This window comes from Neopelma chrysocephalum, unplaced genomic scaffold (assembly GCF_003984885.1).
Source record: "Neopelma chrysocephalum unplaced genomic scaffold, ASM398488v2 Primary Assembly neopelma1_44, whole genome shotgun sequence".
Taxonomy (NCBI): domain Eukaryota; kingdom Metazoa; phylum Chordata; class Aves; order Passeriformes; family Pipridae; genus Neopelma; species Neopelma chrysocephalum.
This window is the reverse complement of record NW_020897703.1, coordinates 2,325,471-2,343,547: the sequence shown is the minus strand read 5'-3', so window position 1 is coordinate 2,343,547 and position 18,077 is coordinate 2,325,471. Positions and strand designations below refer to the sequence as shown.

General features: G+C 43.5%; 1 protein-coding gene across 4 annotated transcripts in view; it reads left to right on the top strand.

The window, feature by feature from the left end:
• The window catches only part of ABCA12 (ATP binding cassette subfamily A member 12), a 107,975-nt gene that overhangs the window by 56,593 nt on the left and 33,305 nt on the right, over positions 1-18,077 (top strand). For all 4 annotated transcript variants that reach the window (XM_027678020.1, XM_027678021.1, XM_027678019.1 and 1 more), the window contains 17 exons: positions 216-331; positions 1,027-1,133; positions 2,569-2,822; positions 2,933-3,045; positions 3,295-3,419; positions 4,239-4,412; positions 5,290-5,454; positions 6,512-6,713; positions 7,291-7,430; positions 8,001-8,120; positions 9,281-9,371; positions 10,704-10,883; positions 12,136-12,451; positions 14,945-15,059; positions 16,367-16,696; positions 17,173-17,242; positions 17,344-17,478. In XM_027678020.1, the coding sequence (XP_027533821.1) occupies positions 216-331; positions 1,027-1,133; positions 2,569-2,822; positions 2,933-3,045; positions 3,295-3,419; positions 4,239-4,412; positions 5,290-5,454; positions 6,512-6,713; positions 7,291-7,430; positions 8,001-8,120; positions 9,281-9,371; positions 10,704-10,883; positions 12,136-12,451; positions 14,945-15,059; positions 16,367-16,696; positions 17,173-17,242; positions 17,344-17,478 (2,753 nt within the window). The remainder of the gene's footprint in view (positions 1-215; positions 332-1,026; positions 1,134-2,568; positions 2,823-2,932; positions 3,046-3,294; positions 3,420-4,238; positions 4,413-5,289; positions 5,455-6,511; positions 6,714-7,290; positions 7,431-8,000; positions 8,121-9,280; positions 9,372-10,703; positions 10,884-12,135; positions 12,452-14,944; positions 15,060-16,366; positions 16,697-17,172; positions 17,243-17,343; positions 17,479-18,077) is intronic.

The window sequence follows — 18,077 nt, the reverse complement described above, 5'->3', positions numbered from 1 at the left end:
CATATGGTTTGAGAGTGAATGACAGCTTTGGGAGATAACAGCAAAAAGATTTGATGAAATAAAACTGGGAGGGTACCCACTTAGGAGAGATGGCTTTTATCTGGAATTCTTATTTACACTGCCAAGGAACAGCATCTACACAGCTGATAGGTTGCTTGCTGAAGTACCTTGTTTCTGAAAGAGAAGCTGATTTAAATTCCTATCTTATTTTTCAGATTTCTGTTTTTGGAATTTGAAAACACACTCTTGCAGGTGACAATGAATAACAGCTGTAACCCTTACCTGAAGTGTTTAATAAATGCTGCTGAAGCTGAGGACAGAGAATTGACAGGTGATCATGATTTCATTAATGCTGTGGGACCTTGGATGGAATGTGTCATGCCTGTCTTTTCAAAGTGTTTTGTCTAGTGGTAGGAAGGAATGGTGCTGCATGTTTTCATCTGCTGGTAATTAACTGGGGCTGTGAGACCTCGGGAAGCCAGACTCCTTTTTTGTTTGAGTTATGTCACATCGCGATTATAAGTTTCTATCCCACTCTATCCAGAAGGCACATCTACTCTTCACTGTGTGATGACAGGTTGCTGACACTCAGATAAAAAAATCTTACAAATAGAAACCCATTTCCCTTCACAGCTCTTTGTACCTGGATGACAGCAGTTATTTTTGAGAGTTAAGCTGGTATTTCACATAGATACTGATCATATGAGGTTATTGTAACACCTGACACTTTACCTGCTCACAGAGTGGGGGTACCACATGTGCTCTGAAGGGCACTGCCAGAATCCTGTTACCAGGATGGGGTGGATTTCCCTAGGAACAGAGCACCTACTGGGACTGGATCCATTATAATTCAGATTACCACCTAAGCCTTCCTCTGGGATTTCCAGGTTCTTGGCCATGTGAATTTGGTGGAAAATAGCAATGCTCAGTAGGCCTCTGAATAAAAGTGCTGATGTTCCTACCTGTGAAGTTTCTGCAAGTCTGGCATTTTTGTCTGGAGTAACTATTGTTTTTTTCTCTGCACAGAAAACATCACCCTGCTTTTGAAGCAAACTCATCTGAAAAAGAACTCTTTTATGCAAAATAATACCTCTGAGAAACATTCATCCATACCAGAGCTCCTGAAGCTAAAAGTGAGTCTGCTTAAAATGCTGACTTGAAGGACATCCCGCAGTGATACATGAATGTGCAATGGTGGTTTAGAAAAACAGCACATGGAAAAAAGTTTCTGAAAAGAACAGCTGATAAAAACTAGGACGGAAACTCTGTGTTCTGCCTGTATTTGAAGGTCACCAGTAAACTGGTTGAGGAACTTGTTCCTGTATCAGATATTACCGAGTGTATACCTGTTTTTCAGAGAAGGTAGAGGTGTTCCTGTCCTCCTAGCCTGTTGGATAGAATGGCTCTGTTTTCCACCAGCCATCCCAAAAGGATGGGCACTGCATAGATTGCCAGTGGCAACATATTGCTCAGTGCACCACTGGTTTTAAAGTTCATTGAGACTTAGCGAAGCACCTTGCAGAGCTGAGATCATTCTGGGATGCCTCCGCTTCAGCTGGGAAGTGGGTAGGGAGGAGTTCTCGAAGGCACAAGCAGGGATTAGATATCTCTGCCCTGCTGAAGATCAGGGAATTGTGCATCCCTAATTGACAGTTATAAGCATGACTAACTTGGTTACCACTGTGCCTAAGGAGCTGTGCCAACACCAGCATGGCTGGACTCAAGTCCCCACATGCTCCCTTAGCCCTGCATGTCTCACAACACCAGAATGGGTTCTGAGATTAAGCACCAGTATTTAATGATGGAGTTCCCTCACCAGCTTTGGGTTTGGCAATGCCTCATTTGAATAAAATGCTTCTTACCCCATGCACTAATAGCATTCATGCACTTTAGTCTATTGCTCCATATGAGAAATAGTATTAAAGAGTCCTTTTAAAAAATATAACAGTATACAATGCTGTTGATGTGCAATATATCTGTAATAATAATATGATGAGCCTCAGTGTTACAGGTACTCAGAGGCATAAACCTGAAAATAATTCTTCCTATAAGAGCCTGATAATGTAAATAATGATGTCAGACAAGAGGGAAGCCCATAATAGCAGAGTAGGCAAAGGATTATAATTTTACACGGGTTGGCAGATGTGGAAGTCCTGACTCGTGGCCAAGTCTCTTTGCCATGCTGTAGTAGATGACCAGGTGGTATCCGAAAGACTGAACCTGTTGGGCAAGGTAGATTTATTTGGTCTCTGGGAAGATTAACTGGTAAATGGGTAAGTCCAAATTAAGTATTGCTATGCGTGTGTGTTGGGTGGGGGAAATGATATGTTAGGGCTTGCAAGGTTTATTAGATCCAGCCAGGTCTGCTACAAACTCATGTAGGAATGATTGTTATGAACTCTCCTACTGAAGACCTTTTGAATGAACCTAAAAATATATATATTAAAATCTTAATCCTAAGGAGAAACAGAAAGGGATGGCCAGACTCTTTAAAACTTGCCTTTTACAATTCTGTCATCTAACTGGTGTTTGTGCATTTGTCTTCTTTTGTCAAAACCTCCTTTGAAGATCTCTCGCCTGCGGGATCTGACAACCCTTCTGTGTGACTACGAGAGCTTTAAGTCAGTCCAGCAGCTCTGCCACCTCCCCGAGGTTGGCTTTGGAGAGCTGTGTGAGCAAGGCCAATCCCACGAGCAGCTCCTCCGCGCTGTGGAGCTGAGCAGTGACATGGTGACCAATGTCCTGAACCACAGGAGAATCTCCCAAGAGTTTCAGAATGTACTCATTGGGGATGCCACGAACATCCAGACACTGCTGAATTGGTGAGGCTCTTCCCAGAGTTAGACTGCTTTAGTATTCTGTTTAGGAAACGACTTCTTGCCTTCTTTTCACGTTCTCAGTTTTGTTTGTTGTTTTGTTTTTTCCAATGTAGGCTTCAAGAAAATGTACCAGAACTTGCTTTCTTTCAAGAGATTCCTCAGTATATGGCTACTTTGAATTCCATGTTGAACATCACTGAGAGTTTAACAAACTCTAGCAAGCAAGGTACTTTTCTGTGTTTACAGTGTTGGTACACTATCGCTGGTACTATACTTTCTGCTGGAAGTCCCAAGAATTGCCTAGCTGCCAGGAAGAAGTGATATTAATGAAATAGCCATGTCCCATGCCCCTCGGGATCCTTTATCTGGGGTACTACACTTCCATACTTCACCTGAAGTCCTCTCTGTGTGCTTGAGATTGCTACGTGTCTGGAGAAAGCTGTTACGTCAATTGTTCTTTGATTGCTCTTTACAGAAAAGTTAAGAGATGTGTTTAGAAATGTGGACCAGCTCAAGGAGGATCTCAAAAATGCAACAGGAATGTCTGCAGCCAGTATTGATGCTCTTCTGGAAACACCTCTCCCAGAAAACAGCAGTCAGGTAAGTTTGCTGTCATCCTGTTGGGAGATCTTGTTGCTTTCTACTTCTCAGGCCATTAACACCAGAATTAGTTAGTGAATGCAGCTGAGCAGATCACTGCATGTGTGACAGCACAGAGAGGGGTGGGTGATCCCGTAGGGATAGACAGCAGAGCATATTATGGATTGGAATCACCACCAGGAATGCGGCCGGAGCAGTCACTGATGTCAGTCCATCCACTGGGGACCAGGAGCCGTATGGTCCCTCTGACTGTCAGCAGTGGCTGGTGCAGAGCCAGGCCCTGCCTGGGGAGGGATGGCTCTGATCCGTGGCAGGATGTGGTTCACTGGGACAGACTAATGAGGGCTGGGCAGGGCCTTCGGAGGAGTCCTTGGTGCTCAGAAGTTGTCGCAGTCCAGATGGAAAATACACTTGTAACCACATCTCATGGGAGCACTCGGGGTCCAAAAATAGCCTCCCAGAATGAGAGATGAGCTTGCCTTCCTCAGCCTCCTGTGCAAGCAGAGCTCCAGATGCTTTTCCTTCCCAGCCATCTTGTCTGGACTGAGCCCCAAAGAGCGAGCTCTTTTCCAAACGTCACATGCATCAGTCAATGAGAAATTGAAGCCACAAAATCTTTTACTACTGTGCAAGCTGGGTAGTAAAACACAGTCCTTAGGATTTGTCCCTGGGAGAGGGAGTAATGGGTAGGCATTTCCTGGTTCTTGGGGTTGAAATATGACGCTGTGGAAAGAACAACAGCACGGCAAGATTAATCCACGCATGGTGGAGCGTGCAGTCCACCCCTAACAAATCCATTTTCCCTCTGTGCAAACACAGCTCATTTCTCAGCTCCTGCAGCTGGAGTCCTGTAGTGTCCGTCCCGCTGACCCGCAGCTGCGAACGGTGGCAGAGGAGTTGTGCAAACTCTCTCTCTCAGAGAGGACTCGTGGGACCTACATCCTGGGGGTCACGCTGCTACGACACTTAGACGTTTACAATTTCTTGTACAAGGTTAGTGCTGGCTTTGTAGAGTGATTTCTGTAGTCTTTGCTGCACGCAGTGGCTGAAAGGTCATAAAATATCATTGCAGTGGCCAAAAGCTATGAGGATTTACACAAGCCAAAGATCAGGCTTTGCTCATGCAGTAATTTTTATTGCATATCCATGCTGTGACAGTGTGGATATAAATGAGAATCCCAGCTGGTGTAAACCAGCAAACCTCATTTAAAGGCACTGGACCTACTCTAAATGCCTCCCTATCTGCTAGTATCATTTATGTGCTGTCACAACCTCTTGAACATTCCCAACTGACCCAAAAATAAGGCACTGGGCTAAATAGTTTTATTCCTTGAAAAGCAAAGCCCTGGAAAAACTCCCATAAAATATCTTTTTCCTATCTATTTGGAACTACAAAGTCATTAAATGATTCAAATATCCACAGACACAGCTGTAGAAACAGCATGGAAGAGAACATCCACGGAGAAATGAGTACATATTTAAAAATGCTTATTAAATGAGAATGCCAATGAAGTTGGGCTCAGGTCAAAAGTTACTTGTAGTGTTTGACACCTATGCTTTGTGAAATGCTACCACTTAGAGACCTGATTATATCCCAGCCAGTAACTGACACACATTTCCCAACTGCGGGTGTTTGGAAATGTGCACTGTTCAGATTATGTAGTATTCAGGGGAGTGGTTTGCAAAAGCACTTGGGGATTTAGGAATACAAATCCCATTCATTTCCCATGGGACATCCACCCTGTAAGCCTCCTAACAGTTTTGAAAATCCCACGCTCCTTATCTTTGAATTAACACAATATAGGTGTGTACATGCACGCGCACACAGATTCCTGCTAATCGTAATTGATTTCCTTCCTGCTTCTTGTAGATGTTTTTCCCTAAGGAACTTCAGCAACCCATGGACAAGATGTTAGGCCTTCTGACAAAAATGAAATACTTCAGACACCAGGTTGAATCTGGTGTTGATCCATTGCTACAAGCTATTCATTCCCTGAAAAAGCTCCGGCAGTCTAGGAAAATGCCACTGACTAAGGTACGTGTAGTCTGCATGGGCTTCGGAGGCAAAACACCACTGGAACAGTTTCCACAGTAATTTCCTACCCCAGAAGCCTCATTAAACCACATTAAAACAAAAAAATCTCTATCAAACTTATCCCTGTCCAAGGCCAGGTTGGGTGGTGTATTGAACAACCTGGTCTAGTGGAAGGTGTCCCTGCCCATGGCAGAAGGGTGGAACTAGGTGATCTTTAAGGTCCCTTCAAACCCAAACCATTCTGTGATGGTATGCTGCCTTCCTGGGAAAGCTTTGATTTGGAGCAGTGGGACCATCATGTGCTCATGACAGGGGGATACAAGGAACACGTGCTGTGGGAGGGACACTTGGAGCAAAAATACAGGGGATGAGCAACAGTCTTGAAGGAGGGAGGACTTCCAGCAAAATACTGGAAGGATCAGCTGGTGAAAACAGCTGGGGAACTTCCAAGTAAAGGCAAAACCAGTAGGTTAACAGCAAAACATTGCTCTGGCTTTAGGGTGCATTAGATCACACCCAAAGCCTCGAGCCTGCCCAAAACATTCAGTACAAACACATTACTGCTCTGGCAGCTGCAGTAACTTCAGCGTGCACTACCTTCATCCAGCACCATGTCCAGTCCCTCTCAGATCCATAGTCAGTGAGAACACAGATCAAGGAATCACTCCTGGTCATCACTTTGCCTGCACATTGTAGAGCCACGTGCATTCCTGGACTAGGTGGGGCTAGGGAATGTGCACATCTGTGTGACAAATTCTGTGTTGTAACCCAGGGCCTATCTGTGTCAACAATAGGGAATTCCTCTGCACACATTGTAGGCGCTTCCCACATTGGCTCTCACACCTGGAAATGAATTTGCCACCACTGTCATAGCAGAGGTTAGCCAAAAAATGCATTATTTCCATGGACAGTTCCTTTTTTTGTAGAAACAAACTTCTCCTAAGAAAGCAGTGTAAACATGTTCAATCCTTGCCTTCTCATTCTGTTATTTCTCTTTTCTCTCAGAGCGGGGTCCTTTCAGCGTGCAGGATTTATTTGCATTTTGTCTTTTCTGCAGGCGTTATTTAAACCAGCCACCTTTAGGATAACACGTGGCACATTTAAGTCCATGTCAAAAGTTCTCTGCAACCAGGAGATCACACCCCTGTTCTTTGAGTCCTTGCTTCCAGATTTTGGAGACCCCATAAGCAACAGTTCTAACGCGGAGGATGTCTATGTCCAAAAGCTGATGAGGAAATATGGGATTCCTCAAGACTCCAGTAAGTCTGACTTTTCCCTAGGGCAAAACCATTTCTCTGCTATTTCCAGAGAGATGTAGTGCTGAGCTGTTCCCCTGTGTGTCTCTGAGGGCTGCAAGCGCTCATTATTTATGCTAGCTGAAGATCTGCACTGCCCTAATTATTGGAGCTTTATTTCCATAAATGTTCAAAGGAAAACTGCCTGTGCAGCAGAGCAGTGCTTGACACTGCACTGTCTCCCATTCGTTGATGATCTGGTCTTAGGGCTCGACAGGTCACTGCTTTTTCTTGATGTGTAGTTTTTCTGACTGTACTGACATTATTAGCTCCTCTGAGTTCACAAAACTCCATTTAACCTTCGAGCAGATAATCTTGGCTTGAACAGTGAGACTCTTGTTGTCTTGAGTTCAGCAACAGGAGATCTTGGGGGTGGATTGCTTTTGTCAAGATGCATTAGATCAGTCAGTGAAGAGGGCCCTGAAGTCATTCTCTGGACACAGCAACAAACTGGGTAGATGGGGAAAAATACACTGGTAGCTTTCTTGTGTCTGGTCTATTTGTTCTCTGTGCAATTTTGTTTGCTTTTCTCCCCTTGCAGCACCATTTTGCTTATCCTTTTACCTGGACCTGGTCAAGACCCCGACTGGAGCTTTAATTTGGTCTTTTTTAAAACCAATGGTGCTTGGGAAGATCCTTTTCACACCAGATACCCCAGCAACTCGAGCAATCATGAGGAAGGTATGGCTCTGTTCCAGGACATCAGGCTACACCCACTCCAAAGGGTTGTAATTTATCTGGCACGGGCTTGTTTCTCTGAGAAGCACAGGCCTGCTTTCTCACTGTTTGGTGTATTAATCCAACTTTCTTTTTCTGGTTTCCTTGCTGATATATGAGTCATCTTTTGTCTTTGAATGAATCTTACCTCCAGAAAATTGCTGTTGGTCTAATATTTACAATACGATTTTTATAAAGCCTCCAGTTTAGGAAGTTTCACCCCCATATTTTCAACCAGTAAGAGAGATATGTCTCACAAGACAAATGCTCTAACCAGTGCTTGTTCACAAGCAGACCAGTAGAAGGAAAGCTGATATCCAAGACATGTTCTAAATGGCACTTTTGGGGCCGTATTTTAAGTATTTGCATCAAATTCGGTGTGTTAAGGGGCATTTTGCTAAACAGGAATAGGATGCTAAGAAAAATCCTGAGGAAACCAAATTTGGTCTCAGCTGTTTTATTGATATATTTATTGATTAAAATCTGTAAGATAATGAATAAATTAATCCTTTATGTTGTGGGCTTCTTTTGTAGTCTAATGCAACCCTGGAGCAGATGGCTGATCTAGCCCTGAAGTCCCAAGAGTGGCTGGACAAGTCTCCTGTCATCATTAATTCCCTGGCTAAGTTAAACCAGACAGTTCCAATGATCAAGGTATGAGATCCTACCTCCCCCATCTCTTTGGCCAGGAGGGAATAGGGAGGATAGATTTACTCACTGAAATGAACTGCAGTTCCATAGACATCTGAAGTCATGAGGGGAGGCCCTTCTCAGGCTTCTGTCCTGGACTTCCCAGTTCCTGTGCCTGCCTGTTCCCTTAACAGAAACACTCCAGACTCACCTTGCCATGCACATCCTCTGTCTCAAATGATCTGTTTGTAATATGCTCCCTGACACTGGCCATGCTGGGGCCTGCTGGAGGGCTGAGATGAGCAGGGAATGCTCTTCAGTTTGTAAATTAACTTTCTGCTTGATAGAGTGATCCAGCCAGCCAAGACCAGGCAAGAAATGACTTTTTCAGAAAATGAAACAGTATCTATAATAAGCATGTTGCTCTGGGTACACACATAAGAGCTGGAAGATGTTTTGTACCTCAGTGAATGTAAATAAAATTTCTTTTTCCCCTCCTAAGGAGCCTAGCCTTGCTTGGATACAGAAAGCAGTAGACTGTAATGTTACACACACTTGTTTCCCATTCTCTAGTAAAAATTGTCTCCTTTTCTTACAAACTAAGAAAATGAGACCCCTGGAAACCTAAAGCATTAGAACTTAATTTCAGGGGCTGGAATTTGTTCTAATTTCCATGGCACCAGGAGAAAAATCCAGAGTGGAATATGCAAAAGTGAAATTAAATATCCTCTGCTGATTGCACTCATTGGTGGAATAATGAAATATTCAGCCAAACAAAAATCTGTGCTGATCTCCAAGTTTAGTTTTGGTTGCCTACCCATTGTGCTCTGGCTGAGTTCACAGGACTTAAAACATACCCGAGGGATGTTGACTGCACTTCTAGAATAACTTAGATTATCCATAGTTTTTTTTCACAGGACTCTAGTACCTGGGGGAGACTCAGTAGGTGTCCTCTCTTGACTCCAAGAAGCACTAACTTGAACTCAAAGAGCTCTGTATGACATTTTCATTGCTGCCATTTCTCCATCCTGATACACTGAGCGAAATCCGGAAGGTCAGGAAAGGAGTAGGAGGGGGTTGTACAAATGCTCAGTGAAGTCTGCTACATTTTAGAAATACACTGAATAAGCTCAAGAGACTTCTGGTCAAACTCATGCTTTTTCTTTTTTTTTCCTTGTTGATAGAACACTCTGCAGAATCCCTTTGTGCAGGTTTTTATCAAGATGATGGTGGATTTGGATGCAGCTGAACTGCTGAGTCAGATAAACGAACTGGGTAAGTGTGTGTTCATATGTGCTGCCCTCTTTCTTCCTTGTACTTCAGGTCTCGGAGCTCCAGAGGCACCAAACTGCAGCCATCCCGTAGTACTGTTGTTCTCTGGCCAGTGTTGGATGCTCTACTGCAAGGCAATCTCAGCTCTGATCCAGGAATCTTGTGGTCTATGGGAAAAGACTCTTAGAGAGCACAGGGCTTTGTGAAGAGATGTTTCTCCTGGAGGTTGAAGGGAGAGTGGGATGGGAGACTCTGCCGCTGTGTGTGGCCACTGGAGGACACTGTTTAGCTGTAATTAGGACTTCAAATGAGCTACCTGGGACTGCTGGAAAATGTTGAGGGCTGCTCACTTGCATTGCAACAAGGTTCAAAGTAAAAGTTCTCCAGAGCAGAACAGCAAGGGATAAGATAAAGGTACCCAGGCTGATGGAGCCAGAGGAGAAGCTGTGCTGGAATTTGCTGTTCTCTGATGGTCTTGCATGAGCCTTCAAGGTGGGAGTTGCTGATGTGCACTGTGAGACTCAACCAGCTAACAGTGGTGGTGGATACATCACCCCCCGAGAGTGCACAGCAGGGGGATCCCAGTCCCTTTATCCCTGTCCTACTGTCCCTACCTGCTCTTTCAATGCGTGGCCATACATCTCAACATAAATCTGGGCTATGCCAGCAAAACCAGCAGCAACCAAGAGTGGTTATGATCTCTTGCAGTCAGAAGGGCATTTACATCCTGTTCACGATGACCCCTGCGTTACTCCATGAGTAACAATTCCTGTCTTAACTCCCCAAAAGCCGTGGTGCCGGCAGCAGCTGTTCCCTGTTAGTTCCCTGCGTCACGCAGTCACCTTTGGAACCTGGCTGCAAACGGCAGTGTCTTCATTAACTGCATTATCAGGCTCAGTCCACACATCAGCACAGCACACACAGCTCTGCCTTGATGGGCTTGTGCTCCCCTGAGACACAGCAGCTCAACAGGCGAGGTGATTACACCCAGAGCCATAAGGTGTGGAAGGAATGGTGAGCATCGTGTGCGAGTCTATAACCCCAGCAGCTTAGGAGGGACTTGTAATTTGGGATGGCTGTCACATCTCACTGCTGGCATCCTCCCAAAGTCAAACTCACGAGCATATTACAAATGATTAACATAAAAACTGGGTCAACAACATGCCTTCATTGCACTGCTGAGTGAAGAAATGTATTTTACACTTAATGTTTACTATGATGGGGAGTTTATTCTTCCTTTCTGGCGTCATCATTAGTGTAAAGGGTGGAATGATGTGATGGATTTTTTGCTATTGTAGTGATGCTGATGGTTTTGTCTGTGGGGTTTTTTTCCAGATGATATTCGGCTGGAATTACAGAACAACACTGACATTGTTGATCAGCTGAACACTCTTGCTACCCTTGCTGTAAACGTGTCCTCCTGCGTCTCGTTTAATCGTGTTCGGGCAGTCAAGGACTTAGAGGAAATGGAAAGGGTGGCTAAGGAGCTCTTTCTGAAGAACGAACTATTTGCAAGTATGTGACAGTCTCAAATCCCCCTGTAAATTAAATTCAACCTGATAGAGGGTGGGAGTGCAGCGTAAGAAATCTGGCTTTTCACCACAAACTGTTATGGTCAGCTCCCACTGCACAGCAATCGATTTTGAGCCAGTGTGTGTGTGGGGCCTGCACCCTGAGACCTCCTTATGGAGTGTTTTACACTCCCTTTTTATACCTCCTCTTCTCTTACACCTCTGCTTGTCAGCTGGTGACTTCTCTTTGTTAATTCTCAGTTTGAACAAAATTCCACTGCCCTAAGGAGATCTTCATGCAACTAATTTATTTCAAGGTTCCCTGGAAAAAGGTGCTTTAATTGAGAAAAATATCATAGAATCATTGAGGTTGGAAAAGACCTTTAAGATCATCAAGTCCAAATGTGAGACAGTTCAATTTATTAGGAAGTCATAAAGTGCTTGAGATATTCCAGCCAAGCACCATAATGTTATATTGGGTCTTCTCAGTCACACTTCACATTTGTGGGATTGGATTGCAGCTTCAGATCAGACTGCAGAGACCAGTGGAGGGAACAGGGAATAGGAACTTACATTAATTTGAATAATATAAATATATCTTAATTTTTAAACAATGGCCAATATCTCCTCAATTAGGATTTACTTATAATTCCTGTGACCTGTTTGGTTTTATATTTCATAACTGAGGAGTAGATAGAAACTTGCTTTTCTTGAAACTTCAAACCCTGATAATATTTGTCTGTTCCCATAAAAGCAGTTTTCTTCCCTGTTTGTCATCCATTCCATTCCATCGTATGTTTTATGTATGGAATAATCAGGAAAGATATTGTGGAGAGAAAAACTTCTGTGGTGTTGGCTCTACTCAAAACAGACATTTTAAAGGCAAAAAATTTCCTGTCTGTCAAACTGTACATAAATGCAATTTCCAGACAGGAACGTGCAAAGCTTTTATAGTCTGAGACCTCTCAGCTTTGCAGGAATTTGTGTGGACCCAAAAATATGCGTGTAGGTCATCAACAATTGTCAGCACTGGGTTCCGAAGGCTTTTATGTTACAGCATCGAGACATGAGCTGTATTGATAGGGAGCACCTTTGGGCACAGTCATGACAAGTGTCAGCCCATCTGAGCATTATTTGTGCAGCAAAGAAGTGAAATGTAGAAAAGGCTTACAAAAATGAGGAATTCCTACGTATCTGTGTGTACTGCTCCCGTGCTGTCAAGTCCAGAGGAAAGCCTTTTCCTTTTCTTTTCCAAGGTATCATTTTCAAGCTGCCTTCAAGCCATAGCAGCCCTGGATCCTCAGTTTCTGGGGCCTTGACCCTCCCTCCTGTGCTCAACTACACGATCCGAATGAGCAGCAGGATCACACAGACCACCAACAGGATACGGGAGCGCATCTGGACCGTGGGCCCACACAATTCCACCTCCCAGAGCCAGATCTACAGCCGGGCCTTTATTTATATCCAGGACAACATTGAAAGGGCCATTATTGAATTACAGACTGGCAAGAAACCAGAGGAAATAGCTGTTCAAGTCCAGGCCATGCCTTACCCCTGCTACAACAAGGATATGTAAGTTTGGGTGGCTTTTGTCTCCATGCTTTGTGTAAGCTCATCTTGTCTGACCTATAAAAATGATTTTTGCTTTTGTTTTTTGGGGTTTTTTCCCCAGAGGTTTGAACAAAAGAGGGAATTTTGGTCTCTAGTATAAATGGTCTGTGTTTGGTTTGCCTAATCTTTCGTTTTCAGTGCTCTGAATGTACCTGGATTGTCATGGTAACTATAGGCTTTACAGGAGGTAACATTCCCTGTTCCTGTTTTACTACCCATGGTGGAACTGAGAGTTGACAGGACTTAGGTTAAATATGAGTGTTGCTTGTTCTGCAGGTGTTTACATGCAGATAATGCAGCAGAACTTAGAAAATGGACTTATTGGGAAAAAAGCATCCCTAGGATTATGAGCTTTGTTCCTAGAGATTGCTGTCCAGCTGTGGTGTTTGTTATTCATTCCAGTGATTCTAGATAACATTCAGTGTATACTGAGTAACTCTCAATCAGGTGGCACTCAGATGCTTTAAGAAGGACAAGAGGGAAGATGAGATGGTACCATTCATCTCTGTGGTAATGAGGGAGGACAGAGAGGCTTTTGCTGCACTGAGTTGCTGGGTTAACAGCCTGTTAACAGAGCAGTGTAAGGACCAGAATAAGTTTTGGATGGTGAAGCAGATCAAAAAGTTTTGGATCATCTTCCTTTTCCTTCAACTTGAGCCAGATCTGCAGCCAGTATGAACAGCATCTCTGCCAAATGCAGTAGAGAGAAGCGAATCTCTCACAGCTGAGGAGCTGCCCCTCTGGCAAGGCAGTTCTGGTCTGTGTGGGAAAACTGGCAACGTGGCACTGCCTCAGAGTTATTACCCTGACCACAGCTGGTGGCCAAACTGGGTGGAAAACGCTCAGGGAAGGGATTTCAGTGTCTGTCAGAGAGCACTGAAGGATGTTCAGCAAGCTGTATCAGAAGGTTGGGTGGTTGCTGTGCCCTGTGCTTGGACCAAAAGTACAGACTGAACCGAGGAGCAGTGTGTACTGAAAAGCCTCCATGTTGGCTGCATGAACCAAAAGATTGTTTGAGAGCTGTAAGGTGCCATTTAGGAGCTATAGCAGAGCCATGGATCTTCTGTCCCAGCTGTCACTTAGGAGAGCTGGAGGCCTATAACCTCTTCTCAGGGTAGTTACAAGCAAAGTGCCCACAAGTGCAGGCAGGGAGCATCCAAACCAAGTTTTGCAGCAAATACCTGGATTATTGCTGAGAGAGAGTTTTGTACAATGATTAACTGGCTGCTGGAAGCACTTACTACAGTGCTGTCTGCTCCTTTTCCTTGTTCTTGGCCTGCTGGGAAAAACTCTTGCCTTCGGGTTTCCCTCCCCACCCCAGGTTCAGAGGGACATGAGTTTGCTCAATTATTAAAATACCTAAAGGCTTTGGATTTGCATCCAGTAGAAGTCATCATAAAATGCCTGCTTATCAATTGTTATTGCACAGTTACCATCCTGTAGGGAAAAGGAGGGAATATAAATATACCAGTACACAGAAGGTGTTGGGAAATGCTGAATTTTTAATAACTAGAGATTATGCACAAGGTGGTAGCAAAAAAAAACCTAAACAACAAAGAGCCAGTAGAGCTACTGAAGTGCCTTTTCATGGTTCTTTAAAAATAAGGCTTCATTTGCATGGAAGCGTTTCTGGAAGCACTGGTTCATAGGAAGTTTTCAGCTTCACAGGTAAAAAAAAAAAATATTAAAAACAAATGGAGTGTTAATTTTCTTCTGTTATTGTACATTAAGCATTTTCCAGGAATGACCCTGATTGTGTTTTTTAAGCCAGGTTTAGAAATTAAGGAGGAAAGCATAGGCCCTGCAGATGCAATGAAGGGAATCTCCTGCTATAAAAACTTGCTTTCCATCACAAAGGGACAAATTTATTGTTGGCCATTGTTGTCTTTTTTTTCTGCCCACATTTGGCACTGGAAGAAGGTTTTAATTGAAGTGAGGAGCCAAGAAATGTGACCTGGATCCTCAATACCTTTTCTTTGGGATAGTAGAACAGACAGTTTGAAGGGAAGAATCTATACCAGGAAATATGGCCTGACAACAACATTTGGCCATTATATCTGTGCACAGAACTGGGAGTTAGGGCTGGTTGCTGTGATCTTTCCAGATGGGATATAGCCCATCAGAGAGCCAGGAGATGCCACTGCCCATGGTGCTTCCTGCTCCTGCCAGTGGTGCTGCTGAGCTAAACTTCCAGACTGCATCAGGAAATCCCTCTGTAATTAAAAAAAAAAAAAAAAAAAAAGATTTTGAGCAGTCAGGGGTTTCATGAATAGAAAATCCAGTGCGATGGTAAAGGAGTCTTTTTTTTGGTAATTATTAATTTTACTCCATGTTTTGAAATCTAAGCATGTCTTTTCCTGTGCCAAAGTATTGTTCTGAAAAATATATTCTGTATAAAGCCTTAATCCCCAGAACATTTGGTATTCAGCTAAAGCCTGCATTTGCCTTTTACAGGTTCTTAACCAGCGTGACCTACTCTCTTCCATTTGCTCTGATGGCTGCCTGGGTGCTGTTTATAGCTGATTTTGTTAAAACACTTGTTCAAGAGAAAGATCTGAGGCTTTATGAGGTACAGTGAAACTTTCTGGGGCGTGCAAAATTATAAACAGATTTTCCTCATTAGTGGCTACTGTGTCTCATGTTCAGTATTAAATGGAGCAAAACAAGCATTAAGGAAAATAGTCCAAATACCTATTGTTTGACCTGCAGTGTTTGAATTCTGACATTGTAACTGAGCTCAAAGCCACAGAAACTCCCTTCAAGTGGAGGGAATATTGCTTTGCAGTTCTGAACAGTGGAAACATGGGCACCTCACAAAATTACAAGTTTTCTGAAGATTTAAACCTCTCTAAAAATTGACTTTGAGTCATACCTACTGGGGACAAAGACATGAAAAGTGACTTATTTCCTATCCTTGAAGTTATTATACTTAATATTTCAGAAGGTGCTACATATTACATCAGCTCCTCTGAAATGAAGTTCTTCAGGTTGCCTATTGGAAAAGAATTGACATTGAGACATAGGGAATTTATTAAATTAACTCAGGTTTTCAGTGTGATCACTGTGAACAGAGATGAACAGCAGAGAACTTTAGTAAAACTAAGCTTCAGCAAGCAACAAAAGCTCCAGCAGATTTGGGTTTTATCCAACACCATGGAAACAAATGCTGATTCGCCAAAAACATTTCCAAAAAAGGGCACTCTGTGATCTGTGATGAGATGGAAAATGAGTGAATCCCAGGGGCTCCCTGGCAGCCCCTTACTCAAGTTTAGGGAACCATTTTCCCTGTCTCTAAGGGCCAGGTGTCAGTCATCTTTTTAGCTGTGTAATAATCTACAAGAAGACACCAGCACCTGTACTTTCTTTTGGATTTATCAATACAAATTTGCAGTTTTATGCAAGTCTTGGGGACTTGATCATCAGCTAATTTAATAAATTAGTATTGCTTCCTTGTAACCATGGTAATTCAGCTATTATTTGTTGAATTGGGGTTGCGTAAGAAATGGTTTGGTGAGGGCTTTTACACTCAAGCTGCTGGACCAATTAGGATAATTCAAAAAAAAATAACCAAAATGCTTTAGAAAAGTTACAAATCTGAGGCCACAAGCTGCTTTGGAGCTTGTGAGCTGTGACAGTTGACACTTGCAGATCCTATCTGTGCTGTTCTTTTGCAATAGACTGCTTTGCAAACCTTGGGCATTCCAGGAATGTGAGTGCATGGTTTCTCCCTGGATAGAAACACACGAGGTGGCACAGTGGGAAAGAGCAGGTCCTGTCCAGGACCTGAAAAAGCAAATCATTCAATGTCAGCAGATAGATATCTTCACTTCTCCCAAATGTCTTTTGTGGTTGTTTTTTCCACCTTTCTCTCTGTAGTACATGAAGATGATGGGTGTTAATGCCAGCAGCCATTTCATCGCCTGGTTCGTGGAGTGTGCCATCTTCCTTCTGATCACTGTCACCTTCCTCATTATTGTTCTAAAAGTGGGTGACATCCTTCCCAAAACAAACACAGCACTCCTGTTCCTGTACCTCATGGACTACAGCCTGTCCATCATAGCCATGAGCTACTTCATCAGTGTTTTCTTCAATAACACCAACATAGCAGCCTTGGTGGGCAGCCTCGTGTACATCCTCACCTTCTTCCCCTTCATCGTGCTGCTCGTCATCGAGAATCACTTGAGCTTCTCTGTGAAGAGCCTCCTGGTAAGTTCTGCTTTTCCATAACATTCCTAACCATGGAATTAGATGTAAAGCCTTGTTTCTTACCAAGGGTCAGTATAGCTAGGTATTGGGTTTCAGAAGTTAGACTTGTTTTCTCTGAGTCACCAGATTCAGGAAAGGACATCTATTAATGCAAATGGTGGAATAATTAACCACATGGCACCAGAAGGTAATTCTCAAGCAGTGCTCTATTTCAAAAACCTAAAATAAAGCCCTGCATGAGGGAGGAAGTTGGGTCCTGAGTGTGGAAGCAAAAGAAAGTCAGGCTTTAAGGAGACATTACAGCCTGTCACCAGTAGTACTTCTCATCATAAGGCTGGTCCAGCGCTCTTTGTGACTGTTGGGAAACAAACTCTACTCATTTTCCTGGCTAATGGGGACCTGATTGATTACCTGACTTGACTTGTCTTTGAGACTAATTCATAAGTTCTTTGTTTTGAATTTTGTTTATTCCCCAGAGCCTCTTGTCCCCAACTGCCTTCAGTTATGCAAGTCAATACATTGCTCGCTACGAGGCACAGGGCATAGGTATGTTTATTGCAGACAAAACTAGACCTTGAGCTCCCCTGGTGGGGACATTTCATTGGCTAACACGGATTCTGACTCTATTTCCCAATTCCTTTCTGCAGGTCTGCAGTGGGACAACATGTATAAGTCCCCCATGATTGGAGACAACACTAACTTTGGCTGGATGTGCTGGCTCATTCTGATAGACTCCTTCATTTACTTCATTCTGGGATGGTATATAAGGAATGTTTTCCCAGGTAAGGATAAAAAGCATTGAGGGTGGCACTGTACCATCTCTTTTGGAAAACAATGCACACAGCAATGGCTGATTCAGTGGTTCAGGCAGTGAGACAGTCTGCACACACAGGATACCTCTGTTCTAGATCAAAGAGAGCACGACTTAGTGGATGTCTGAGCTGTTAATGACACCGAGGCAGAGCAGAGCAGGGGAGAATTAGGGTTCCTCAGCTTATTACATGGGTAGGTGGGTCTCCTGAGAAGCTGAAGCCAAGGACACAGGAGGATATGTTTGCAGTCTGGTGGGTGAGAATGAGAACAGAGCATGTTGGCCTGCATTTGTCAGCTGAGTGATTTTGAGTTGTGTTACTTACATCATTTGATTTCAAAAAGTGATTCCTGCCTTGGGCAAGAGCCAGTACATTTGTCTTCTGCTTTTCTTCCCCACCTAATGAAGCAGTCCACTGGCATAAGGAAATCTACCCAGTGGAAAACATGAAGTACTCCTGCCCTCCAGCTATGGAGTTACTCAGAATAACAAATTAGGGAGTGCTTCCTGTTGTGCCAATCAGGCAAACCCTCTACTAAGTCTCAGTAGCACATGAGCACATCAAGAGGG